Source organism: Rattus norvegicus, chromosome 19 (assembly GCF_021556685.1).
Source record: "Rattus norvegicus strain SHRSP/BbbUtx chromosome 19, alternate assembly SHRSP_T2T, whole genome shotgun sequence".
Taxonomy (NCBI): domain Eukaryota; kingdom Metazoa; phylum Chordata; class Mammalia; order Rodentia; family Muridae; genus Rattus; species Rattus norvegicus.
In genome coordinates, this window is record NC_141552.1 from 25,935,265 (window position 1) to 25,963,094 (window position 27,830).

Sequence of the window (27,830 nt, forward strand, 5' to 3'; positions counted from 1 at the left end):
AGAACAGTGCACAGTGACCCTTAATGTGATGGGCCCTATATAAAGCTTTTTGCAATATTGGAATTTTAACAAGCCTCATCCAGAACATACCGAACAGGAAAGGATGTGATCACCATGTCCTTGCTCTCTATCAGGGTATTTTTCTGTGTCCTTGATTGTCAGGCATAGAACAGCAACAATCTGAAATAGCTGGTAGACATGGAAAAAGGTGGCTAAAACTATAGTTGTGGGTTACACACCTCAACTGTCACAGGCTAATGCTGTCCTCACAGTCCTTGGAGGCTACTCTTGTAAGCCTATTTATTGGAAAGTGGAAGGAGGTTCATCTGAGCTCAAAGTGAACCTGGCCAGCCATGTAGAGGGCAACATGGGATACTTGAGACCCTGTCTAAAACCAGCACAGAAACCCACCCTTCATTCAAAGCATCATCTGTGAATTCTTGATTATTTACCATTCTCTCCCTACCAGTCTTTCAGTCTGGAATGATAGAAAAGAACTGGAAATGATCTTCCTATTCTCAGGACATTAATCTCTCTTTCCTTAGGTGCACATTAAGATCTCATGCAAATGGGTATGACCATCTGAACAACTTAGTATCATCTACTCAGTATATCTAGCCTAATACTGTGCTATGACAATCTCAAGCTTCCCTGAGTTTCGCTGACCCAGCAAGAAGTATGAAGTACTGAGGTCAAACCCCAGTGATCCTTTCAAGGGTTTAGAAGAAAGCCATCAGAGAAACTCCACTTCTTTGTCCTTAGATTAAATCACATTGACACAATGTGAACCTGGTGGACTATTTAACCAGACATCTTTCTCCTAACCCCAGCTTTCTGAGTTCAGGCCATGTGAACCTGCATGGGGAGAATGCATAGAGTATACATAGACCACAGTGAGGCCTAAACAGGAGAACAAGCCTGGAACCCAGTGTAACTGCAAGGAGTTTGGTCTTTGCTTAAGAGACCTCCTCAGGGGGTTGGGGATTTAGCACTTGCCTAGGAAGGGCAAGGCCCTGGGCAAGGCCCTGGGTTCGGTCCCCACCTCCAGAAAAAAAAGAACCAAAAAGAGAGAGAGAGAGAGAGAGAGAGAGAGAGAGAGAGAGAGAGAGAGACCTCCTCAGTGGGTCTCAGTTCTCCCATTACTCTATAGAGACCAAGAGATGTAAGCAGCCAGGTGTTCCCTATGCCTGCCAACACAGGCAATAAATGCAGTAAATTTTAATTTCTGTTCAATTGTTCAGTAACTTACTTACACTTGCATATTGCTTTGGAAGTGGTGGGGTTTCATGATCAGCATTGCATTTAATAATACATAACCAATCATCCCTCCTAGAATGACTCTGTATATAGAGAAAGAAAATTTATTAGAATGGCTTATAGGCTGTGGTACAGCTAATTCAACAAGGAATGGAAGGTCTAAAATGCAGTAGTTACCCCTGTTGAAGCCAATTCCCCTAGCATACCTGTAGCCATTTTGTTCCATGCCTGCCAGATAGTTCATATTCTTGCTGTAATATGTCGCCTAACATTGTTGTCTGAAAATAATTTAACTCACAGCAGGGTCAGGCATGATCACATAACTTGTGTATGTTTTTCTTATTGGTTATTTTGTTTATTTATATTTCAAATGTTAACCCCCTTTCCAGTTTCCCCTCCAAAAACCCTGCATTCCACCCCTTTCCCCAGCCCCCTCGAGGGTGCTCCCCCACCCACCTGTTCCCAAACCACTGGGAGCAAGTTGTTTATGTTGTGAGGTTTCTTAATCTTAAATTCCATAAGTATAAGCTTCATGTAGGACCAATAAAATTAAAGGTCAATATGAGGCCTGCAGAGATGGCTCCATGGTTAAGAGCACTGACTGCTCTTCCAGAGGTCCTGAGTTCAAATCCCAGCAACCACATGGTGGCTCACAGCCATCTGTAATGAGACCTGATGCCCTCTTCTGGTGTGTCTGAAGACAGCTACAGTATACTTATATGTAAATAAATAAATCTTTAAACAGATAAAAAGTCAGTATGAACCTTTGTTGTCTAAAATGGCTTGAGTCAGGGCTGACAACCAGACAGCCCTTCCAGCACCTGCCTATGAGCTCACATTTTAGTCTTTATAAACTGACATAGAAAAATGTCCAGGGTCCTAGCCTGACAAATTCTCAGCTACATCTCTGATGATCAGTCTTAGGGTGGGCATTCAAGAAACCATCCCTGTCTAAGTGAGGTCAGAGTTTGTGTGGTTTATGGGGCAACTCCTGAACCCCAACGGTTTTGTCCATAAGGCTGGATATTTCAGCTGCTCTTCAGTACATGCAGGAATCCTGAAGAAGTAGGCAAATTAATAAAGCAAACTTCCTTCTTCCATGTCCTTGATGTAAGCTGCCAGCAGAAGGTGTGGTCCAAACAACAACCAACAGATTGGGTAAAGATCTTTACCAATCCTACAACAGATAGAGGGCTTATATCCAAAATATACACAGAACTCAAGAAGTTAGACCGCAGGGAGAATAATAACCCGATTAAAAAATGGGGTTCAGAGCTAAACAAAGAATTCACAGCTGAGGAATGCCGAATGGCTGAAAAACACCTAAAGAAACGTTCAACATCTTTAGTCATAAGGGAAATGCAAATCAAAACAACCCTTAGATTTCACCTCACACCAGTGAGAATGGCTAAGATCAAAAACTCAGGTGACAGCAAATGCTGGCGAGGATGTAGAGAAAGAGGAACACTCCTCCATTGTTGGTGGGATTGCAGACTGGTACAACCATTCTGGAAATCAGTCTAGAGATTCCTCAGAAAATTGGACATTGAACTGCCTGAGGACCCAGCTATACGTCTCTTGGGCATATACCCAAAAGATGCCCCAAAATATAACAAAGACACATGCTCCACTATGTTCATAGCAGCCTTATTTATAATAGCCAGAAGCTGGAAAGAACCCAGATGCCCTTCAAAAGAGGAATGGACACAGAAAATGTGGTACATCTACACAATGGAATATTAGTTATCAAAACCAATGACTTTATGAAATTCATAGGCAAATGGATGGAACTGGAAAATATCATCCTGAGTGAGGTAACCCAATCACAGAAAAACACACATGGTATGCACTCATTGATAAGTGGATATTAGCCCAAATGCTCGAATTGCCCTAGATGCACAGAACACATGAAACTCAAGAAGGATGACCAAAATGCAGATGCTTCACTCCTTCTTTAAAAGGGGAACAAGAATACCCTTGGCAGGGAATAGGGAGGCAAAGTTTAGAACAGAGGCAGAAGGAACACCCATTCACAGCCTGCCCCACATGTGGCCCATACCTATACAGATATTAGATAAGATGGATGAAGCAAAGAAGTGCAAGCCGACAGGAACTGGATGTAGATCTCTCCTGAGAGACACAGCCAGAATACGGAAAATACGTAGCCGAATGACATCATTAAACCACTGAACTGAGAACGGGGCCCCCGTTGAAGTAATCAGAGAAAGGACTGGAAGAGCTTGAAGGGGGTTAAGACCCCATATGAACAACAATTCCAACCAACCAGAGCTTCCAGGGACTAAGCCACTACCCAAAGACTGACCCTGGGCTCCAACTGCATACGTAGCAATGAATAGCCTAGTAAGAGCACCAGTGAAAGTGGAAGCCCTTGGTCCTGCCAAGACTGAACCCCTAGTGAATGTGATTGTTGCGGGGGAGGGCGGTAATGGTGGGAGGATGGGGAGGGGAACACCCATACAGAAGGAGAGGGGGAGGGGTTGGGGTCTGTTGGCCCGGAAATAGGGAAGGGGAATAACAATCGAAATGTAAATAAGAAATACTCAAATTAATAAAGATGAAAAAAATAAAAAAAAAAAAGAAGGTGTGGCGCAGATTAGAAGTGGGCCTTTCCATCTCAAAAGATCTGAATTAAAGATTTAACTCCTCATCTCAAATATTTGGATTAGAAGTAGGTCTTCTTGCTTCAAATAATTTAATTAAGAAAAAAAATCCACTGGTGCTCATGCCTTTAGCCTCAGGATCCAGGAGGCAGAGGCAGGTGGATCTCTGAGTTCAAGGCCAGCCTGGTCTACAAAATGAATTCCAGGACAGCCAGAGCTACACAGAGAAACCCTGTCTCAAAAAAAAAACAAAGAAGAGGAGGAGGACCAAGAGGAGGGGGTTGAAGAGAGGAAAACAGAAAGAAGGAAGGAGAGAGAGAGAGAGAGAGAGAGAGAGAGAGAGAGAGAGAGAGATCCCCCTCACAGAGCGTCAAGCCATTTGGCATTAGTTAATTCCAGGTACACTCAAGTTGACAACCAAGAACAGCAATCCCATTACCCGTGGTTGTGATCTCACCCTGGTAGGCTCCTGAGTAGGAGGCTGAAGCAGGAGAATTGCCATAAGTCTGATGCCAGCATGAACTACACACGTGTTCCAAGCCAAGCCAATCTCAGCTACAGTTTGAGATTCTGTCTGAAAAATATGAAAGAGAAAGAAAACATAAATTCCTAGAGCAGTGTTTCTCAACCTTCCTATGGCCTCAACCCTTTAGAACAGTTCCTCATGCTGTGGTGACCCCAACTACAAAATTATTTTGTCTCTACTTCACAACTGTAAATTTGCTACTGTAATGAATCTTTATTGTAGTGTAAACTATCTGATAGGCGACCCCGTGTGGGTCACGACCCACAGGCTGAGGGCCTTTGCCCTAGAGGTGGTCTTGGCCTAGTTTATATAGTTCATATTATAATGGGCTCTCTCAGCATTTGAAGGTCAAGTATATTCACTTGTAACATCACAACTTAGAAATTCAGCTGAGCTGCTGGCTGGTACGGTCTGACATCCCCCAGAATACCTTTGCAATTTTGTTCCATGCCTGCCAGCCATTTCATATTGTTGCTGTAACACGCCTGCTGTCACTGACGAGGACAAGGGACTAGGCTCAAGGACATGCTGACCACACACCTTGTTTTGTTCTGAATGTTCTGTATGCGGTTTGCTAATCTAGAGAAATTCTACACCTGAAGGAGTGGTTCCCTGAAGTGGACACAGGTGAAAGGCTAAGGCAGATGTGTGAAGGAACGTTTCACTGAAGCAGACGCAGGTAAAAGGATATTCTGCTAAAGCACGCATGTGAAAGGACACGTGATGAAGGGTTCTTCACTAAGGACACACATGCATTGGTCTGCCTTGCATTCTGTAGTTGAGCTGCATTTGTTGGGACTTCATAGAACCACAGCAAAAACCCTTCTGGTGGGCTGCTGTAGTTTCTCGCTGCTTCCTGGGGCTCGGGCTGATGGGCAGAGTGATGTCAGCTGAGACAGACACATGTGCTGACCCAGGACACACACTGAGGCCAGACCCATGGAGGATACGGGATATTGAGAGGGAGTTTGGATGGAGTTATGCTTGCGTAGCTTGTTGGTCTGTGGTCTCTGCTGATCTCTGCTCGCCTGAGAGCTGCTCTTACTGACTGTGTAGCATCTTGACTGTTTTTGTTCCACTTGGACAGCCCTCAGGACCAGGCTCTCCTCTCTCTTAACCATGGCTGCTGTCCTCTTCCTCTCTCCTCTCCATCACACATGTTCTTCCTTTATTCTTTGGCAATTTCTTCTTCCTTCTTCCCTCCTCATGATCCTCTCTAGCAAAGCCCTCAAAGCTCCCCTCCCCCATCTCTGGGCTGTTGGCTGTTGGTGTTGGCTTCTTTATAATCACAGTTAACTGGGAGCAGGGTCAGTTATTTGGGGTTAACCAGTCTTGAGTTCAACAAATTAGCATTAAAATACAAGCAGCATTAGGCCAATACACTACAGGGGTTTTTGTTTGTTTGTTTGGTTGGTTTGGTTTAATTTTCATTTACCTTTTTACTTGTTATTTTATTTTTGGCATTTTTTTATTAATCGGTTATTTTATTTATTTACATTTCAACTGTTGTCCTGCTTTCCACACTCCCCTCATCAAACCTTACATTCCATTTCTGCTCAGCTTTGCCTATGTGACAGTGCTCCTGCACCCACACATATCCATCCCCACCTCACACCTCTAGGATCTGCATTTGGTGGGGCAATAGGCCTCACCTTGAACCATAGAGCATCCTTGCATACACTTTGGCTGGCAGTTTGGCCCCTGGGAGCTTGGGGATTAACTGGTCAGATATTAAAGCCAATGATTGCTACTTTCTCTTCTTTTTCTGGTTATAGGTGAAATTATGTTTGTGTGCTTATCTTTTTTTTAATTATTGAGAGAAGATTAATTTCTTGGTCTTTCTTGGGTAGAGTTTAGTTCATTGTCTTGGAGTTTTCCTCCTATTAGCCTCTGTTGTGCTTTCTTAGAGAAAAGAGTTGTTTAAATTTGGTTTTGTCATGAAATATCCTGGTTCCTCCTTTTATGGTGATTGAGGATTATGCTGGATATAGGAGCCTGTGTCTGTATTACATCTGCCCAAGATTTTCTGACTTTTAGAATCTCTGTTGAGAAGTCTGGTGTAATTCAGATACGTCTGAATTTATTTGTTACTAGATATTTATACCTTTTAATGTTCTTTCTTGATCTGTGCATTTAGCGTTTTAATTATTACGTGAATGGAGGAATTTTTCTGGTACAATTAGTTTGATGTTCTGTAGGCTTGTTGTACCTTTATGGCCTTTTCTTTCTTTACCTGATGGAAGTTTGCTGCTATGATTTGTTGAAGGTGTTTACTGGATCTATGCACTAGACATCTTAATTCTCTTCTCTATCTATTATCCTTAGGTTTCAACATTTAATTGTGTCCTGAAATTCATGGATGTTTTGGATTCAATAAACCATACATGTTTATCTGAGATGGGTGTTTTGTGCTTTGTGGGATGACCTCCTTGACCCCAGGCTGCATGAAGAATCTCAGCTGACAATGGGGACATAAATTATAAGTATGTGTAGCAAGACCCAGGCCTCTTCCAGGTTCTTAGATATTAACTGAGAACCTCAAATACAGTAGTAATGTGATAGTGTGGTGTGAATCTAGTTACTATTCTCTATTTTGATATAGATGACTCTTTTTGTGTCATGGTCAGCTTATAATGACTAGAAGACCTAAGCTTGAGAATAACCAAAGACTACATTGCTTCTCTAGCAGCTGAGCTTTTAAAAGCCCTGGTGAGACAGCAACTGTTGGTGGACATTCTGGATTATTCCTTCTGTACTTTAACTCTCTGTGTCACTTCCACCATCAGTAAGTTAATTCAATTCCATAAATTGGAAATCCATCACCTGGAAGAAATACTCTTTTTTTTTTAAAGATTTATTTATTTATTTATTATATACAAGTACACCGTGACTGTCTTCAGACACACCAGAAGAGGGCATCAGATCTCATTACAGATGGTTGTGAGCCACCATGTGGTTGCTGGGATTTGAACTCAGGACCTCTGGAAGAGCTGTCAGTGCTCTTAACCACTAAGCCATCTCTTTAGCCCAAGAAATACTTTCTGAATATGATCTGAGATTGGCCATGGAAAAAGGGTAGCTTGAACTGTCCCACCTAGTTTCTGGGCCTGCACAGGCCTGCTCTCCAAAAGAAACCTGTGTTCACAGCTGTTGGCTGGCTAAGAAAGATTTCACGAGACGTGATACACAGCCCTCGGACTTCTGCTTCAGTCATCTGCACAATTTTTCCCGGACGATATCCTCATACCTCCAGCAGGCGGGTGATGAAGCTGTCCACTCTCAGCTCCCCTTCAGCCATCTTGTGGGCACCAGACTCTCCTCCCTGCAGCAGGAACAAGGGCTTCTCCATGGTGGCTGCAGCAGCAGTGGTGGTTTGGCATTCTCACCTAGGAGGCCCTATGCCTTTCTACCCCAGTTCCAACTCACCTCAGGCCTGGGCCTTCCCCCCATCCACTTCCCACGGAGCAGGGAGAGCAGCACCCACTAGAAATAAAAGGGAAGCCCTTGGTCCTGCCAAGACTGAACCCCCAGTGAAAGGGATTGTTGGGGGGAGGGTGGCAATGGGAGGAGGATGGGGAGGGGACACCAATAGAGAAGGGGAGGGGGAGGGGTTAGGGGGATGTTTGCCTGGAAACCCAGAAAGGTAATAACAATTGAAATATAAATAAGAAATACCCAATTTAATAAAGATGGAGAAAAAAAGAGAAAAGTGTCACACATTTAAAACAGAAGAATATGGACCCTAATTTTAAAGCACAGCTCTGACAATTAACTAAACCTTTAAAAAGCTCAGAAAATCAGGCCAAACAATATTTTCTCGGTTTATGTATCTGTAATGTCGCATAAATAATAATGTCCGTTTCTTGCTATTGTGGAGGGAATTAAATAGATAATATGTAATCATGGAAATTTTGAAGTACCATCCATTTTTCTGTTCATTAAATCAATCTTCCTCATTTCATTGATCAAGTATGTATGTTTTCTTTTCATAGTTACATGTATAATAAAACCAGTATAAAAACCTTCAGAATTGTATAAGCTTTCATTTTAACAAATTAAATTAGTTGTTCTTTGTATTTCTGCTGAACATTTAAATGTTCTTTATATGTCCCAATGCTAGTTTATTAGGTGCCTATAAACTTTAAACTCTTTGCCTGAGAGCATGAGTACTATTTAATTATATAGTAACTACACTCAGGCTGTCTTTGTATTAGAACCAATTATATCAGACTCTAAGAAAAATTACTATTGCTTTAAAGTTTGTGTGTGTATGAGTGAGAGTATGAGTATGAGTGTCTGTGTGTGTGTGTGTGTGTGTGTGTGTGTGTGTGTGTGTGTGCAGCACATGACCAAACAACTTTCAGGAGCCATTTCTCTCCTTCTGTCATGTGGGTCCCAGGATGTAACCCAGATGTTTGACTTTGGCAATAAATAATATTACCCACTAAATAAATAAATAAACAAACAAAAAACAAGCCACAAATCAACTTTAAAAGTAAAGGCCAGAAGTTCACAGAATAGTAGCATTGGCCTTACCATATCCTTTCTTTGGGGATGGGAAAATTAATGTTCTGAAATCCATGACTTTCAGGAATTGTGATATTCATGGAAATTCAATTCCTTTGCTGATGCTCCAGTTGTTGTGGCCAATTGCTAGAAAGGTCAGCTTAACCTTGCAGGACCCCCACCAGCCCTCCCCCCACCCCACCTCCACAGAAAGCTCAAAAGACACTGCCCAGAACTTACTCCACATTCCCCAGAACCACTTTCTTTGTCCATCATTTCTGTGAGACGAAAGGTCAGACTCCTTCACCCTAGTCTCTCCACAATTGACATTCGCCCCTCCCAAAACACTTCTAAGACTGGAAAACATGTCTTAGGATGTATCTGCCAGACTCGGACTGAGAGAAACTAGGGCACTGGTTGTCACTCTAACATTGGTGACATAGCAGAGGACGCCAAGAACTCTCTAGGAGACAATTGAATGTCCAAGAAGGGACAGCTGATGTCATGGGGAGCAGACTTTGCCTCCCTGCTAATGTTCTCCCTGTACTGAGCATAAGCAGAGGTGCCCTTTCCAGGAGACTTTCCCGGGGCAGAGCCACTGAGCATCTCCTTCTTCCAAAGCCAAATTTTCCTCTAAGCTTGATTATAAAAACCTTAGTAATTCCTATGCATCTAAATGAATGTTTCCTTCCAAATCCTGCCCAAAAATGTCTCATCCTAACTCAAATTATCCTTCTTCACCAATATTAGCCATTAAAAATTCCTGAGAAATAATACCAGTTTGAATATGCACTCAAAATGTTCTCCTGTCTTATTATGTACAGGTGCTTGAAATCACATCAAGAAATAGCCTGCATGGAAGGTTGCAACATGGGTGTGTGTTAGGGGAACACTCATGAAGCCTTGTGCTTAGCATTCAACGGTTGCCACAAAATTCCTTAGGAGGAAGACTTGAAATCATTATGGTGCTAGAAACAGTGTGGAGGCCAGTTGGCATAGGAAAGTGAAACATTAGAGCCACCATTGAAGGCTCCTGTTGGGCCCTACCTTGGTGTTTCCCTCCCCCCTCGCTGAGCCTTTCAGCCTGCTATAGCAAGAAATTGTTTACACCTTTGACAGCTGCTCTTAGCCCCTGATTTGGGGCTGGGATTTTCCATGGCACCCTTCCTCCCCACTGAGCTTTCCTGCTTCTTGTTTTTAAGAAGCTGTTTATGCCCCTGATTGGGCTGGAACTTTCACCACACAGACTTGTCCTATTTTCCTGTTTGGGGATTTTCACCTGCCTTGTTGTTTTTCCACGGCTTTTGCCTCTGGTATATAAGGAGATCTCAGTAAAGCCTTGGTGGCACTCGCTAAAAAGGGGTGACCCGTGTAAGTGTTTTCTTTCAACCCCACAAACCTACACCTGATATTCACACACTGTCGGCACAGGCACTGACAATAGGTATCACAATAGAAACTAGTAACTAGATTTAACCAAACTATCACATTAATGCTGTATTTCGTGGTATTTTTTTTTTTTTTGCTCTCCTAGAACCTCGAAGAGGCTTGGGGTTTTCTAATCCTACTCATAATTTATTAATCTTCCCAACACTATGGGCTTTGTTCTGTTAATGCTAACAGCGGCATCCAATACCTAGGATATTTTCTACTGACATGTGTGACATGAGACAAAACAGTCCCTGTCATCCCTCACCTGAATAAACTTTCTTAGAGGACAGTGTAGTTGGAGGGTCCTTCTTTCCTCTCCAAGATCGAGAAACATTTCCAGTCTTCAGACAAGTGTGTCAGCCATTGTCCAGTGACTGTCTTGAGATGTCCACATTGTCAGCTGAGTGTCGTCATCCAGCCTGCCCTGTAATTGTTGTAGATGATTAATAGGGTTCCAGCCCTAGGATTTAATTCAGTGCTACAGTACTTGCCAAACATGCTCAAAGCCCTAGCTGCCACCCTAGTCCTGTGTGCTCTAGAGAAAGAAAATAAAGATCCCCATTGTCTATCAAGTTTCTCCTCCAATAGAAGGAGAATCTGCATCCGGTCTTTTAAGTAACTCTAAGCCCCAGCTTCCCCACAGCTCCCTCCATCGATTGCACTATTGGTGCATTTTCAGTAATTCTCACTTTATTTTTGGTGTGCAAAGAATATGCACCATGTAAGTAAAGTGTGTGTGTGTGTGTGTGTGTGTGTGTGTGTGTGTGTGTTTGTGTTCATCCATGAACTCACTATAAATTATTATCAAATGACCCAGAAGACCGTGGAGAAACCTGTCGATGTGCATGCAGAATTATGTTACTACCGTTCCATGGCACCTTGCAGGTAACACTGAAATACTGGGCTGCTTTAATAGAGCCTAAAACCAGGCTATGCATGGTTTTCGGTGAGATTGTGATGTGCAACACCACAACAGAGATCAGCAGAAGCTTCATTTTTTCCATGCTGCTGTTACCAAGTGAGGCAAAGCCTCATCCCATAGAGAGTCTGGTAGGATCTGATGAAAGGAGTAAACTCAGGGTTGAAATCAAGCCTTTAGAAACAAAGAGAAAAATACAAAGTCAAGGAAAGCAAGAGCTGTCTTTTCTTCCTCTTTTTTTTTTTTTTTGAGAAGATCCACAAGAGAGACAACCCCTTCCTCAAACTAACAATGCAGAAGAGAGGCAATACATAAATTAAAAATCAGAAATGAAATGAGGGACATAACAATAGACACCGAGCAAATTGCAAAATCATTAGTTCTTACTCCCGAGGACTTTACGCCAGAAACTGGAATATTTATTCGATATTGTTGATTTTGTAGACAGATAACAATTACCAAAGTTAAATCCAGATCTGGGAAGGTATCTGAAAAATATCCCTAAGAAAATAGATACTGTCATTAAAGGTTGCATACATTATATATTATACTGCTTTATTTTTGCACGATTAAACCCCTTCGAGGACATTTAGCTATGTTATAGAAAGTGTTACTTTTAAAACAAAAGGACGAAGAAAGAAACTGTGGAGTCACTGAGATATACTTCCCAGACAGGATCAAGGAAAGACGGCTGAGAGATGCAAGCAGGGGCTGGAATGCTGCCCTTGAGAAGAAAATGTTTTTCTCACTTTACCTCACACTCTGTTGCACTATGTCCTATGTTTGTGGAAGCGGCTCTCATGCTCTCTGGGTTATGACAAGCATATTGTGATACTAGGAAGAGGGGTGATTTGCTATACAGATATTTTAAGGAGAAGCCTTTGCTTAGTCTTACTTCTTTGCCTAGTCTTGCCTCGGTTGTTCCTGGTATCATGGGAATAACGATCTTATTATATCTTGCCAAAAGGGAAAGTGAGGTAATGCATATTCATGCCTGTATAAGGGTTAATAAGCTTGCAGCTGCATGCAGTTGCATCTGCCTTTGCTCTGCATCCCCTGTGTCCTGGTTATTTGTGAGCATACCTGGGCCCCCAACGCACTAGATGTTGACAGGCATCACCCTTCTCAGTGTTAGGTATATATTTTTTTGAAATCTATGATGTGGAGGCGTATTACAGCAACAATATGAAATAGCAGGCTGGCATGTATGAAAATTGCTGTGTTTAAGCTGGGTGTGGGGACAAGTCCTCAAAAGGAGCTGTTAAGATGGGAAACAAATAATGCATTTGTTGCTGGAATTGAGTTGCCTCAGCTGTGTTGCTCTGCCTGCTCAGTGTCCATTCAACATCACTCTGTTTCTACAGAGGAACTCAAGGTTTGCCCCAGCCGCCTGTGAGCTGTGATATGGGCAGAGAAAGGCCAGGACACAGTGGTGATTTCCCACTCCTCAGTTATGCTGAATTTTCCACTACTGTACTTGTATACACAAGTACAGTGTGGTCAGTTATTATAGATATTTGTCATTTCTTACAGAGGGCAACTATGATTGACTACACCCAATTCTATAAAAAACAAAACTCAGGAAACCTGGCCCTTGGCAGCAATGAATCAAGAAATAGCTAGGATGGTGGGGCATGAATTCTGCCAAGCAATGAACTCAGATAGGTGGGGTTGTGAGGAAGATGTATGGTTGAATAGCCCAATAGATTCACGTTGTATCATCTTGATTTAATCTAAGGACAAAGAAGTGCAGTATCTCTGATGGCTTTCTTCTAACCCCTTGAAAGGTTCACTGGGGATTGACCATAGAACTTCATTCTTCTTGATGGGGCAGCAACATTAGGGAAGCTTGAGATTGCCATAGGCACAGTATTAGGCTAGAAATGCTGAGTAGGTGATACTAAGTTGTTCAGATGGTGATACCCATTTCATTTGTTCTTAACGTGGACCTAAGGAAAGACAGATCGAGGTCCTTAGAATACAAAGATCATTTCCAGTTCTTTTCTACCTTTCCTGAATGAAAGACTGGTTGGCAGAGAATGGTAAAAATTCAAGAATTGGTAGATGATGCTTTGAAAGAAGGGTGGGATTCTGTGCTGGTTTTAGACAGGGTCTCAATTACCCCATCTTGTTCTCTACGTTGCTCGTCAGGTTCACTTTGAGCTCAAATAAAGCTGCTTCCACTTTCCAACAGGTCGTCTTACAAAGGGGCCTCCAAGGACTGTGAGGACAGCATTAGCCAATGAGAATTGAGGTGTGTAACCCACAACTATAGCTTTATCTGAAAGACCCTCAGACAGAGGAGATTCTCGCAGCAGTCCTGAGGACAATCACCACCACATGAACACACAGGACTCAGTCTTGATGTAAAAACAAGAGGTTTACTTTGGGAATCCAATGCACTGGGGCTCGACACGGTCCTCACGAAGGAGGGATGTGAGGAGCCTCGAACAACAAAAATGTACAGATTAAACAGTCAGTGAAGATTACACAGTTTCCTTAGCTCAGCTATTTCGGTGCCGAGGATAAGTAGGCAGATGTTTCTCATCCTGGAATTCCTGGGATAAGGCCATAACCACATCAATGCAGCTATTTCAGTACCAAGGACGTCTGACTTGATATATGTTTTCTTATCCTGGGGTTCCCAGGACAAGGACCAAGGATATCTGTCTTGGCAGGTGTTTCTCTTCTGGAGTTCCCAGGACAAGGCTATAGCTATGTCAGCCTATAGCACAGCTGCATTCAGTACCAAGGACATCTCACTTCTATAGTGGTCAGTCAGCTTCCCAGAGATGTTTCCTGTCTTGTAATTGCCCTGCAGTAAATATGTTCTATACCCTCTGTTCTTATGGCCCGGCAGCTTCCTAGAGCGTGGGTGGGAATGTGCTTTCTGTACTTTCTGGTCTATTGTCTAATGTCAAGGGCCTAAGCGACGGCCAGCTTAAAAGATTCTCATTCTTAAGAAATGGCTTTACTGATATATAAATGGGGATCTTTCATATCCACTTTCTTCCAAGTCTACCAGCCATCTCAGATTGTTGCTGTAATATGCCTGACAATCAAGGACACAGAAAAATAACTTGATACACAGCAAGGACATTGTGATCATATCCTGTGTCGTTCTGTATGTTCTGGATGAGGTTTGTTAAAATGACAATATTGCACAAAGCTTTATATAGGACCCATCAAATTAAGGGTCACTATGCACTGTCATAGCTAAAATGGCCTGGTCAGAAGTGACCACTGGATCACTCTTCTGTAACTTCACATGAGAGGCTTGTGCTTTTTGTGTTTTTTATTTTTCTGTTTTATTTATTTATTTATTTATTTATTTATTTATTTATTTATTTATTGCTTTATATGTTGTCCGGAAGATAGTTCAAGTCATGGATCTGCCCCCAAAATCTGAGCTTTGCTACTAATAGTGTAAACAGTATTAGTGTATGCATTCAATAAAATAACTTGTTTTTTTTTTTAAGTAGGATAGATGCGTTTGTGTTTTGTGGGGTGATCCATGAAACAGGAGTGAAGATGGTTGTTTCTTACTCTGTCCACTGAGTTATGTCTCTAGGCTTGTCCTACTCCTTTGGCTGTACCCCCCCACACACACATCTGCTGACTATTTTATTTTTCAGATGAACTCACACGTTGGAGCTTAGAGAGGCCTGTAAGCAATCCTGCTTTGGTAACTTAAGTGCAAAGAGGAGAGCTCCACACTCAGCCTGAGGGTGCATTCACTGGTGGATCCAATATTTCAGTTTCCTCTGCTAACAGATCCCCACATTTTTGCCAGGGCCATAATGAATGCAATTCTTTCTCCTAAGGAATCTGGTGGCAACTGTCAAATGTTAAGCACAAAGCTTCAGGTTGTACCTATAACACACACCCACATCGCAACCTACCCTACAGGCTATTTCTGGGTGTGATTTCATGCACCTGCACATGATGAGACAGGAGACTTCTTTGGCTACTTATAGGAACTGGTGTGATTTCTCAGTAATCTTTAATGGGTAATATTGCTGACTGAGGAGAATTTGAGGTAGGATGAAACATTTCTGTGCAGGGATTGGGGAGGAAGCACTCATTTGGATACATAGCAATGACTTAGGTTTTTCCAATCCAGACTAGAGCCAAATTTGGCTTTGGAAGCATGTGGTGCTCAGTGGCATGCCACAGGGAAGTCTCCTGAAAAGGGCACATCAGCTTTTGCTCAGTACAGGGAGAACATTAGCAGGGAGGCAAAGTCTGTTTTCCGTGACATCAGCCGTCCCTTCGTGGACATTCTATTGTCTCCTAGAGAGACCTTGGAATCCCTGTGATGTCACCAGTATCGTTGTGACAACCAATTCCCTACTTTTTCTCTTAGTGTCCAAAGGATATATCCACAGACATGTTTGCCCGTCTTCTCAGGCGCTTTGGGAGAGTTGATGTTGGTAGAGAAGAGTCTAGAGTGAAGCAAACGGAACCTAAAGGTAATGATGGACACAGGACATGGGGAATGTGGAGTAAGTTCTGGGCAGTGTATGTTGAGCTTCCTCTCAGGGGTGAGTGTGGGGGTCTTCCGCTGGCCTTTTTAGTAATGGGCCACAACCACTGGAACATCTTCACAGATATTGAATTCCATGATTATCACAATTCCTGAAAGTCAAGGTTTTCACATCATTAGTTTCTCCATAACCACATGGAGGATATGGCAATGCCTATGCTATTATTGGGTGAACTTCTAGTCTTTACTTTTACAGTGCATTCGGTAGGTTAAATTGATATAATAACACCATCAGGAGTCATGGAGGGTATAACTTTTCTGAATTAAACAGGGCATCAATGTACTTCACTTTCATTGCTTCTTTAAATTCAGTGACTATCTGACAGTAGTAAGAGGGAGAGAATTGTGCTCCTGGCCATGACCTTATATTCTTAGAACTCCTCTGACTACCTCTGGCTGACGGGGCCAATCTTACCTTCATATATTAGAGGTTCTGTGTGGCAGATATTTTTCTACAGTAGCCAAACTATATGGAGCAGGTAGAGAAAGAGCCTGTAACCTATTGGCACTTCTGGGGCATTTGTCATTTCAGTAGGGGGAATTAATAAGTCTGTTGACCATGTCCTCCCCCTACATGACTTTTTAATGCAAAGTTATTGGACTAGAGTAACAGTGTAGGATATCTGAGTATCCCTGATCAATGAAGTCATTGTGGATGCTGAATTGATGATCTGACTTCTGAAACCAGAGGGGTGAGGGTCCTGAAACCGGGTTGTAGCGTGCGTACCTGATAATAATCCTGGAGAAGGCATCTCTCTGGTACTTGTAAGCCTGTGTGGGTGGGCATAGGGAACACCTGGCTGCTTACATCTCTTGGTCTCTATATAGTAGTGGGGGAACTGTGATCCACTTAGGATGCCTCTTACACATAGACCAAACTCCTTGCAGTGACACTGGCTTCCAAGCATGTTCTCCTGTTTGGACCTCACTGTGGTCTGTGTATGCTCTATGCATTCGCCCCATGCGGGTTCACTTGTGTTCTTCTACCTACAGAGGCCTGCAGACAGACATCATCCCCTGAAAATGTCCTAAACAAGGTGCAGACCAACGAGGAAGAGGAGAGGCTGAATAGAGAACTGGAGCTAACTACCAAGGAGAGAAATGAGCTGACAGATCGCCTCCTTTATGTGACAGGTGGATCCATGAACAAGAGGTATGCATTGCTCCAAACAAACGACCTTTTTCTAAACCTCATCTCCCATAGAGAGGAGATTCAGAACCCTACCCTTACTGAGGAGGGAGATTGAAAATGGACTCTCTGATTCCTCCTGTTGAAAATCTGAACTTGTGATCTGAGTGAAGATTTCAGGGATAAAGTCACTGGAGCATGAGTTCCCAGTGTACAATTGGAAAGCCCTGGACAGGTGGTAGTTTTGCAAGGTTCTAGGTGCTGTGAGTTTGTGGAGAGTGTTTGTACTTGCTAGGAAGGTGACTGAACGCTATCATCTCCTGGCAGCAGCCTTAGGTGACAGGTCCCACATTGTTCATATCAATGCTTAACTACAAGGCCTGAGGCTCTGGCCTGCTCCTTCTTGTCTCTGTGCCTTGCACTCTGAGACAGTAATGGTGCATGCATTTCTACTGATTCTCATTGTGCTCCTTCCATATTTGTCTCTCTCATTCTCTGAGTCTGTTTACTTTTCTTTCTTTCTTTTTTTTTTTTGGTTCTTTATTTTTTTTGGGGGGTTCTTTTTTTCGGAGCTGGAGACCTTACTTTTCTTTTCCTGTGGGTGTGTCCCAGTTTGTGTGTCTCTGTGTGCACAGGTCTGCATGAATATGCACAACCTTTATATGTTTCTCTATTTCTCCACCCTTGGAATTTAGGGGTCTGTTTTTTGACCTCAGGATTTACCTGTATAATAGTTTCATGGAGGTGTAAGTGCTTTATTTTGGAAGCCCCACTTTCAACAGCACAGTTCTTTGCCTGTGTAGTCACATTTGTCGATACATTTGTATGCCTTGAGCAGATTATAAGTTTGTGGCAATATCTGGTCTCATCTCCAGAATTATGTGTACTGTCTGCCTCTAGAATATTAGTTATTCGGCTTGTAGCATTCCACTTGTCAAAATAGGAAAAATGAAATCAGAGGTTTCTGGATGTATGTGTGTGTGTGTGTGTGTGTGTGTGTGTGTGTGTCTGTGTCTGTGTGTGTGTGTGTGTGTGGTTGGGTAAGCTCTTTGGCCTAGGCTCTTGACAGCATAACAGGTTTGAATGCAGATCCAGCCCTCCTGATTGAAAAAAGTGAGCCAGGGAACCCTTTATCTGGGTGCTTAGCTTCTGTTGTCCTGGGCACACAATTCCAAGTTTCTGAAGCTGAAGAAGATCCAAATATGTAGAATTCAGAAAGTGTCCTTCCAGGGCTGGGGTAGTACAGGACACAGCCTGAGTTCATATAATCCTAAACCCCGATGTTCATTGGGTTCTATCTTCCTGGGTCCAGCCCCTACTTCAGGCCAAATCCATTTTATGAAAACTTGAAGATAAAGGAGAAAGAGGTCATGTCATTACTGCACAACTTAGACACAAAGAACATTGAACATCGTGAGAAATTTCAGGAGCTCAAGAAGGAGATTAACTTCTATTGGTAAGTACTGGTCAGAAGGGCCCATCACTTGTGGAATATCCATTGCTGCCTCTCTTTGTTCCGGACTGGAGAGCCTGCAGCTCTGGGTCCATGTCTTCTGCTGTTTAAATATCACTGTGTCGTGGGTCTTTTGGACTCAGTTTCAGTTCCATAAGAGACTGTGACTCATCACCACAGTGTCTATGCATCTTTAGAAGGCTCTGGATAGAACTATACTGATTCAGGCATCAGAGTGTTATTAGGCCGACCTGGGCCTCTGGGGTCATACCAGGTTTAACAAAGCTCAATGTGTGGACCACATGGTTAGCATGACCTTCTCTTGGTTCTACTGTCCTCTTGTGATTGTTTACTGCCTACTAATTGATGTTGCCCCGGTGCATTGGGCTTTCATGGATAGTTGTAGATCCCTTGTTCTTTTGGAGAGACATGGACTCTTACTGGTGCTTGGGTCACAGAAACAATTTATTCTTCCCTGGATTGGCCGTTTGCTGTTTGTGCAGCAGCCTTACATGTATGGAGATGTATTCTATGAAGTCATTATGGGTATCTGGGTCCTGGTGGACTTTGTGGGATTTGGCAGTTGGAATGGGAGGAAGAGGCCTCAGGATCTTACTATGCAGAGTGTGTTTCCAGCAACCTGCACAGCCGGCTCCTGATGGACCAGGCATGTATGAAGAAGAAGTTGGTCACATTGAAGCAGGAGTGCAAGGAGTTACAGCGATATTTGTTTGAGTTGAACCCAAACGATGAAGAAGAACAGGAGATGACCAGCAACCTCCAGACCCAGCAAAATGTGGTAGGAACAAGCAGCTGAGTCAGATTAACAATGTCTGATACCATTTGCCTATTGGATACATCTTTACTTCCCCTATCATCTTTCTAATCTCCCCACACCCAATCAGTCACCCACCTCATGTGATAGAGTTATTCATTGCTCTGTCTATGCACAAGTATTCTGGGATGTTAACCACTTTTCAGAAGCTGAATTATGGGCAATTATACTTCTCTGCCCTTTTTGAAACTGCAGTCCAGAAATGGTGACAGAGGAATAACATATCACATGACTGCATCTCCCTATCACAGATTGGATGCTATGAAGAGTTTGAACGAGTTCTTGGTCCTGTGACAAAGGTCATACAGGGGTCATGTTATGGTTGGAAGCACCTTGTAGGGATAAGAACCAAGTGCAAATGGCAAATGAGTCCTGGTCATTGGCTTTGATCTGGGTATCATGTGGCCTTCTCCTTTCTTCCTGCACCCCAATTAGGTCTCTCCCCATTTCCCCATTCTTGGTTTGCACTGGTAGATTCTGAGGAGCAGCTTGTTCTCCCACAGTACTGTGAGGGTTGCTGGTGATGTTTCCCATCCTGCATAGATATCAGCAATGATTTCAGTGAAAAGATCAGTGCTGTCTGTCCAATGCAGCTGAGGGGAAAGAAGGCAGCAACTTGATAGCTGGTATGCATGTCCCCACCAAATCAGTGTCTTAATAGCTGCCTTCTCCTCCCAGGTCTCAGGAACTGCAGGAGACATGGCATAGGACGGATCCCAGGAAGACAGCCCCCTGAGGAATGAGTTTCTCTCTCAGGAGTTCCCTGTGACAACAATCCTCCCAGTCAAAGACTTTTTGGGGGAATATTATTCTTCTCAGATAATTTCCTCAATGTATAGAGACCCTAAATTTATGTATCCGTATGCCAGCCTGTCTCATTGAAGTCTTTCTCCTTTCTCATACCGACAACACCATTTGAGAGACAACTGAGGGGACTGCCTTGACATCTCCTGTCCTAGAGGAGAAACAGGACTACAACTGTGTTTCTAAATGTTCATTAAGAAAATGCTGTTAAGAAATGTTTTTGATTATGATTTTCATTGAAGTTTTCTTTTTGTTATTTCATAGTTATATATTCTTGTTACTGTTTTTCATTTTTTATACCATTTTAGTTGTTCATTTTATGCCTGTTTTTTGTAAATTGTATTCCTTATGAATAAAAATTGATTTGTAACTCTTGACTCTTAAGACCATCTTATTCAAGGGTCCTTTCCCCTCCTGTAGACTTAGAGCTTACAGCTGGATATGGATCTTTGCATGGTCCAGGCAGCATGGGTAAATAGGGAATTCAAAGCCACCAAGGGGTACACAGGGTGATGGTGTCTTTTGTGTGGATAATGTGACTTTTTTTTATGGACACACACTTTATGATGTAATCACTGCCATACTGTATCCATGCTGTCATGTATTCTGCTCATCCTAGTCTATATCAGTCTACAACACACATTCCTTATTGACTGTGTGCACCAGATATAGAGTAGCACACACTCATGCCTGTAGAGCTGCAGAAAAAATGACAACTTTCACAAAGGAATATAGAATAATCCTAATCGAGAACCATGTGCCTCAGTTTTTCTTACAATACAGCATTAGTATTAAACCACAAAGATAATGACCATCAACGTCATTTTGGGAAATAGGTTTTTATAGGTGCTGTTTCACTTGATCATTCATATGCTGTGTTTTTTATTGTTGCTGATTATATTTATTTTTATCATGTAACTCAATGGATCTTTTTTTTTCAAATGTATGTCTGGGTCACTCCTGAGTGCATTTCCCTCATGATCCAAAAGAGGGAATAGCATTCCCCATTGTAGATGATTGTTAGGGACCATGTGGTTCTTCTGAGAGAGCAGCAGATGCTCTAACCTGTGAGCCATCACCACAGCTCCTGTAGGTAGCTTTTGTCCTTCCAGGGCATGTGCTGTACTAGATGGACACGATCACCTTCAATTAAGGAGAGAGATCTCAGGAGATGTGTATGTACAGGTGGTTGAGCGGTGCCTGCTCAATGTGGTAGCCTGCTAGGCATCCACACCGGGCTCTGGTGCCTCCACTGCTCATTGTGCATTCAGAATCATCCTCCAGCATCACTCGGTTTCAATTCCAAACAGATCTTTCACTTACTATCGATGATTATATACATTAAGCACATCTGATAAAATACTGAAGACACTAGCCTCCTTCTACAGGCCAACTTGGCATAATGAATTCTTTTGATAGAAAGCAAGATAATTATCTTAATCCATGCAGTTTAGGGAGGACCTCAAGAGCATCCATAGTGAATGCAGACTGCAGCTGTGACCACATGTTTCTTTTGCAGAGCAGGTCTGTGCAAGCCCAGAGCTTAGGTGGGACGGTTCATGTTTCACCTTTTACATGGAAATCTGTGATCGTATTGAGAAAGTATATGTTCCACGTGACTCATTTCCAATTTATGGAATTAAACTGACTTACTGTGAGTGGAGGTGACTCCGAGAGATAAAGTGAAGAAGAACAATCCAGTATGTCTGCAAACAGATGCTGTCTCATTAGGGCTTTTCAATGCTCAGCAGCTGGAGAAGCAAGGGAGAGGCATTGGTGACTCTCAAGCTTAGGTCCTCTAGTCATTATAAGCTGAGCATGACACAAAAAGTCATAGGCATCACACTAGAATCTAGTAACTAGATTTAACCAACCTATCACATTAATGCTGTGTTTGGTGGTATTTTTTGCTCTCTTAGGACCTGGAAGAGGCTTGGGGTTTTCTAATCCTACTCATAATTTATTAATCTTCCCAACACTATGGGCTGTGTTCTATTAATGCTAACAGCGCCATCCAATACCTAGGATATTTTCTACTGACATGTGTGACGTGAGACAAAACAGTCCCTGTCATCCCTCACCTGAATAAACTTCCTTAGAGGACAGTGTAGTTGGAGGGTCCTTCTTTCCTCTCCAAGATCGAGAAACATTTCCAGTCTTCAGACAAGTGTGTCAGCCATTGTCCAGTGACTGTCCTGAGATGTCCACAATGTCAGCTGAGTGTCGTCATCCAGCCTGCCCTGTAATTGTTGTAGATGATTAATAGGGTTCCAGCCCTAGGATTTAATTCAGTGCTACAGTACCTGCCAAACATGCTCAAAGCCCTAGCTGCCACCCTAGTCCTGTGTGCTCTAGAGAAAGAAAATAAAGAACCACAATGTCTATCAAGTTTCTCCTCCAATAGAAGGAGAATCTGCATCGGTCTTTTAAGTAACTCTAAGCCCCAGCTTCCCCACAGCTCCCTCCTTCGATTCCATTATTGGTGCATTTTCAGTAACGCTCACTTTATTTTTGGTGTGCAAAGAATATGCACCATGTCAGTAAAGTGTGTGTGTGTGTGTGTGTGTGTGTGTGTGTGTGTGTGTTCATCCATGAACTCACTATAAATTATTATCAAATGACCCAGAAGACCGTGGAGAAACATGTCGATGTGCATGCAGAATTATGTTACTACCATTCCATGGCACCTTGCAGGGAACACTGAAATAGTGGGCGGCTTTAATAGAGCCTAAAACCAGGCTATGCATGGTTTTCGGTGAGATTGTGATGTGCAACACCGCAACAGAGATCAGCAGAAGCTTCATTTATTCCATGCTGCTGTTACCAAGGTGAGGCAAAGCCTCATCCCATAGAGAGTCTGGTAGGATCTGATGAAGGGCAATAAACTCAGGGTTGAAATCAAGCCTTTAGAAACAAAGAGAAAAATACAAAATCAAGGAAAGCAAGAGCTGTCTTTTTCTTTTCTTCCTCTTTTTTTTTTTTGAGAAGAACCACAAGAGAGACAAACCCTTCCTCAAACTAACAATGCACAAGAGAGACAATACATATATTAAAAATCAGAAATGAAATGAGGGACATAACAATAGACACCGAGCAAATTCCAAAATCATTAGTTCTTACTCCCGAGGACTTTACGCCAGAAAACTGGAATATTTATTCGATATTGTTGATTTTGTAGACAGATAAAAATTACCAAAGTTAAATCCAGATCTGGGAAGGTATCTGAATAATACCCCTAAGAAAATAGATACACTCATTAAAGGTTGCATACATTATATATTATATTGCTTTCTTTTTGCATGATTAAACCCCTTCAAGGACATTTAGCTGTGTTATAGAAAGTGTTACTTTCAAAACAAAAGAATAAAGAAAGAAATTGTGGAGTCACTGAGATACACTTCCCAGACAGGATCAAGGAAAGACGGCTGAGAGATGCAAGCAGGGGCTGGAACGCTGCCCTTGAGAAGGAAATGTTTTTCTCACTTTACCTTACACTATGTTGTACTATGTCCTATTTTGTGGAAGCAGGTCTCATGCTCTCTGGGTTATGACAAGGATATTGTGATACTAGGAAGAGGGGTGATTTGCTATACAGATATTTTAAGGAGAAGCCTTGGCTTAGTCTCACTTCTTTGCCTAGTCTTGCCTCAGTCGTTCCTGGTATCATGGGAATAACCATCTTATTATATCTTGCCAAAAGGGAAAGTGAGGTAATCCATATTCATGACTATATAAGGGTTAATAAACTTGCAGCTGCATGCAGTTGCATCTGCCTTTGCTCTGCATCCCCTGTGTCCTGGTTATTTGTGACCGTACCTGGGCCCCCAATGCACTAGATGTTGACAGGCATCACCCTTCTCACTGTCAGGTTTATTTTCTTTCTTTTTTGAAATCTATGATGTGGAAGCGTATTACAGCAACAATATGAAATAGCAGGCGGGCATGTATGAAAATTGCTGTGTTTAAGCTAGGTGTGGGGACAAGTCCTCAAAAGGAGCTGTTAAGATGGGAAACACATAATGCATTTGTTGCTGGAATTGAGTTGCCTCAGCTGTGTTGCTCTGCCTGCTCAGTGTCCATTCAACATCACTCTGTTTCTACAGAGGAACTCAAGGTTTGCCCCAGCTGCCTGTGAGCTGTGATATGGGCAGAGAAAGGCCAGGACACAGTGGTGATTTCCCATTCCTCAGTTATGCTGAATTTTCCACTACTGTACTTGTATACACAAGTACAGTGTGGTCAGTTATTATAGATATTTGTCATTTCTTACAGAGGGCAACTATGATTGACTACACCCAATTCTATAAAAAACAAAACTCAGGAAACCTGGCCCTTGGCAGCAATGAATCAAGAAATATCTAGGATGGTGGGGCATGAATTCTGCCAAGCAATGAACTCAGATAGGTGGGGTTGTGAGGAAGATGGATGGTTGAATAGCCCAATAGATTCACGTTGTATCATCTTGACTTATTCTAAGGACAAAGAAGTGCAGTATCTCTGATGGCTTTCTTCTAACCCCTTGAAAGGTTCACTGGGGTTTGACCTCAGTTCTTCATTCTTCTTGCTGGGGCAGCAACACTCAGGGAAGCTTGAGATTGCCATAGGCACAGTATTAGGCTAGAAATGCTGAGTAGGTGATACTAAGTTGTTCAGATGGTGATACCCATTTCATTTGTTCTTAACGTGGACCTAAGGAAAGACAGATCGAGGTCCTTAGAATACAAAGATCATTTCCAGTTCTTTTCTACCATTCCTGAATGAAAGACTGGTTGGCAGAGAATGGTAAAAATTCAAGAATTTGTAGATGATGCTTTGAATGAAGGGTGGGTTTCAGTGCTGGTTTTAGACAGGGTCTCAATTACCCCATCTTGTTCTCTACGTTGCTCGTCAGGTTCACTTTGAGCTCAAATAAAGCTGCTTCCACTTTCCAACAGGTAGTCTTACAAAGGGGCCTCCAAGGACTGTGAGGACAGCATTAGCCAATGAGAATTGAGGTGTGTAACCCACAACTATAGCTTTATCTGAAAGACCCTCAGACAGAGGAGACACTCACTCCAGTCCTGAGGATAATCACCACCCCATGAACACAGAGGACTCAGTCTTGATGTAAAAACAAGAGGTTTACTTTGGGATACCAATGCACTGGGGCTCGACACGGTCCTCACGCAGGAGGGATGTGAGGAACCTCGAACAACAGAAATGTACAGCTTAAACAATCATTATGATCACACAGTTTCATTAGCTCAGCTATTTCGGTGCCAAGGATAACTAGGCAGATGTTTCTCGTCCTGGAATTCCTGGGATAAGGCCGTAACCACATCAATGCAGCTATTTCAGTACCAAGGACGTCTGACTTGATATATGTTTTCTTATCATGGGGTTCCCAGGACAAGGACCAAGGATATCTGTCTTGGCAGGTGTTTCTCTTCTGGAGTTCCCAGGACAAGGCTATAGCTATGTCAGCCTATAGCACAGCTGCATTCAGTACCAAGGACATCTCACTTCTATAGTGGTCAGTCAGCTTCCCAGAGATGTTTCCTGTCTTGTAATTGCCCTGCAGTAAATATGTTCTATACCCTCTGTTCTTATGGTCGGGCAGCTTCCTAGAGAGTGGGTGGGAATGTGCTTTCTGTACTTTCTGTTCTATTGTCTAATGTGTAGGGGCTAAGCGAGGGCCAGCTTAAAAGATTCTCATTCTTAAGAAATGGCTGTACTGATATATAAATGGGGATCTTTCATATCCACTTTCTTCCAAGTCTACCAGCCATCTCAGATTGTTGCTGTAATATGCCTGACAATCAAGGACACAGAAAAATAACTTCATACACAGCAAGGACATGGCAATCATATCCTGTGTCGTTATGTATGCTCTGGATGAGGTTTGTTAAAATGACAATGTTGCACAAAGCTTTAAATAGGACCCATCAAATTAAGGGTCACTATGCACTGTCATAGCTAAAATGGCCTGGTCAGAATCAGAAGTGACCACTGGATAACTCTTCTGTAACTTCACATGAGAGGCTCGTGCTTTTTGTGTTTTTTTATTTTTCTGTATTTTTTCTTATTTATTTATTTATTTATTTATTTATTTATTTATTTATTGCTTTATATGTTGTCCGGAAGATAGTTCAAGTCATGGAACTGCCCCCAAAATCTGAGCTTTGCCACTAATACTGTAAACAGTATTAGTGTATGCATTCAATAAAATAACTTGGTTTTTTTTTTAATATGATAGATGCTTTTGTGTTTTGTGGGGTGATCCATGAAACAGGAGTGAAGATGCTTGTTTCTTATTCTGTCCCCTGAGTTATGTCTCTAGGCTTGTCCTACTCCTTTGGCTGGACCCCCACACACACACACACATCTGCTGACTATTTTATTTTTCAGATGAAATCACACGTTATAGCTTAGAGAGGCCTGTAAGGAATCCTGCTTTGGTAACTTAAGTGCAAAGAGGAGAGCCCCACACTCAGCCTGAGGGTGCATTCACTTGTGGATCCAATATTTCAGTTTCCTCTGCTAACAGATCACCACATTGTTGCCAGGACCATAATGAATGCAATTCTTTCTCCTAAGGAATCTGGTGGCAACTGTCAAATGTTAAGCACAAAGCTTCAGGTTGTACCTATAACACACACCCACATCGCAACCTACCCGACAGGCTATTTCTGGGTGTGATTTCATGCACCTGCACATGATGAGACAGGAGACCTCTTTGGCTACTTATATTAACTGGTGTGATTTCTCAGTAATCTTTAATGGGTAATATTGCTGACTGAGGAGAATTTGAGGTAGGATGAAACATTTCTGTGCAGGGATTGGGGAGGAAACACTCATTTAGATACATAGCAATGACTTAGGTTTTTCCAATCAAGCCTAGAGTCAAATTTGGCTTTGGAAGCATGTGGTGCTCAGTGGCTATGCCACAGGGAAGTCTCCTGAAAAGGGCACATCAGCTTTTGCTCAGTACAGGGAGAACATTAGCAGGGAGGCAAAGTCTGTTCTCCGGGACATCAGCAGTCCCTTCGTGGACATTCTATTGTCTCCTAGAGAGACCTTGGAATCCCTGTGATGTCACCAGTATCGTTGTGACAACCAATTCCCTACTTTTTCTCTTAGTGTCCAAAGGATATATCCACAGGCATGTTTGCCCGTCTTTGTAGGCGCTTTGGGAGAGTTGATGTTGATAGAGAAGAGTCTAGAGTGAAGCAAACGAAACCTAAAAGTAATGATGGACACAGGACATGGGGAATGTGGAGTAAGTTCTGGGCAGAGTATGTTGAGCTTCCTGTCAGGGGTGTGTGTGGGGGTCTTCCGCTGGCCTTTTTAGTAATGGGCCACAACCACTGGAACATCTCCACAGATATTGAATTCCATGATTATCTCAATTCCTGAAAGTCAAGGTTTTCACATCATTAGTTTCTCCATAACCACATGGAGGATATGCCAATGCCTATGCTATTATTGGGTGAACTTCTAGTCTTTACTTTTACAGTGCATTCGGTATGTTAAATTGATATAATAACACCATCAGGAGGCATGGAGGGTATAACTTTTCTGAATTAAACAGGGCATCACTGTACTTCACTTTCATTGCTTCTTTAAATTCAGTGACTATCTGACAGTGGTAAGAGGGAGAGAACTGTGCTCCTGGCCATGACCTTATATTCTTAGAACTCCTCTGAATACCTCTGGCTGACAGGGCCAATCTTACCTTCATATATTAGAGGTTCTGTGTGGCAGATATTTTTCTACAGTAGCCAAACTATATGGAGCAGGTAGAGAAAGAGCCTGTAACCTATT

At 42.5% G+C, this 27,830-nt stretch overlaps 2 protein-coding genes across 3 annotated transcripts in view; both read left to right on the forward strand.

Moving 5' to 3' along the window:
* LOC134483206 (disks large homolog 5-like) overlaps positions 1-27,830 on the forward strand; it is a 36,784-nt gene that overhangs the window by 4,934 nt on the left and 4,020 nt on the right. Inside the window, exon 1 of one of the 2 annotated variants that reach the window (XM_087596419.1) lies at positions 27,110-27,252. The exons of the other annotated variant lie outside the window; for it this stretch is intronic. Coding sequence (XP_087452545.1) covers positions 27,171-27,252 — 82 coding nt within the window. The 5' untranslated portion in view covers positions 27,110-27,170. Of the gene's footprint in view, positions 1-27,109; positions 27,253-27,830 lie in introns of those variants that run through there. 2 annotated transcript variants of the gene reach the window in all.
* LOC147999251 (disks large homolog 5-like) lies at positions 15,631-20,397 on the forward strand. The gene is made up of 5 exons (XM_087596433.1): positions 15,631-15,732; positions 16,800-16,959; positions 18,248-18,391; positions 19,025-19,187; positions 19,902-20,397. Exons 1-5 carry the CDS (start codon positions 15,651-15,653, stop codon positions 19,929-19,931), a joined length of 579 nt encoding a protein of 192 aa, XP_087452559.1. The 5' UTR covers positions 15,631-15,650; the 3' UTR covers positions 19,932-20,397.

Bases quoted from the DNA above. Each gene is read 5' to 3' on its own strand.
- LOC147999251 (XM_087596433.1), top strand. From the start codon at position 15,651: ATGTTTGCCCGTCTTCTCAGGCGCTTTGGGAGAGTTGATGTTGGTAGA. The intron at 16,960-18,247 runs GTATGCATTGCT...TCCTGGGTCCAG, and splicing joins GGTGGATCCATGAACAAGAG to CCCCTACTTCAGGCCAAATC. The intron at 18,392-19,024 runs GTAAGTACTGGT...GTGTGTTTCCAG, and splicing joins AAGGAGATTAACTTCTATTG to CAACCTGCACAGCCGGCTCC.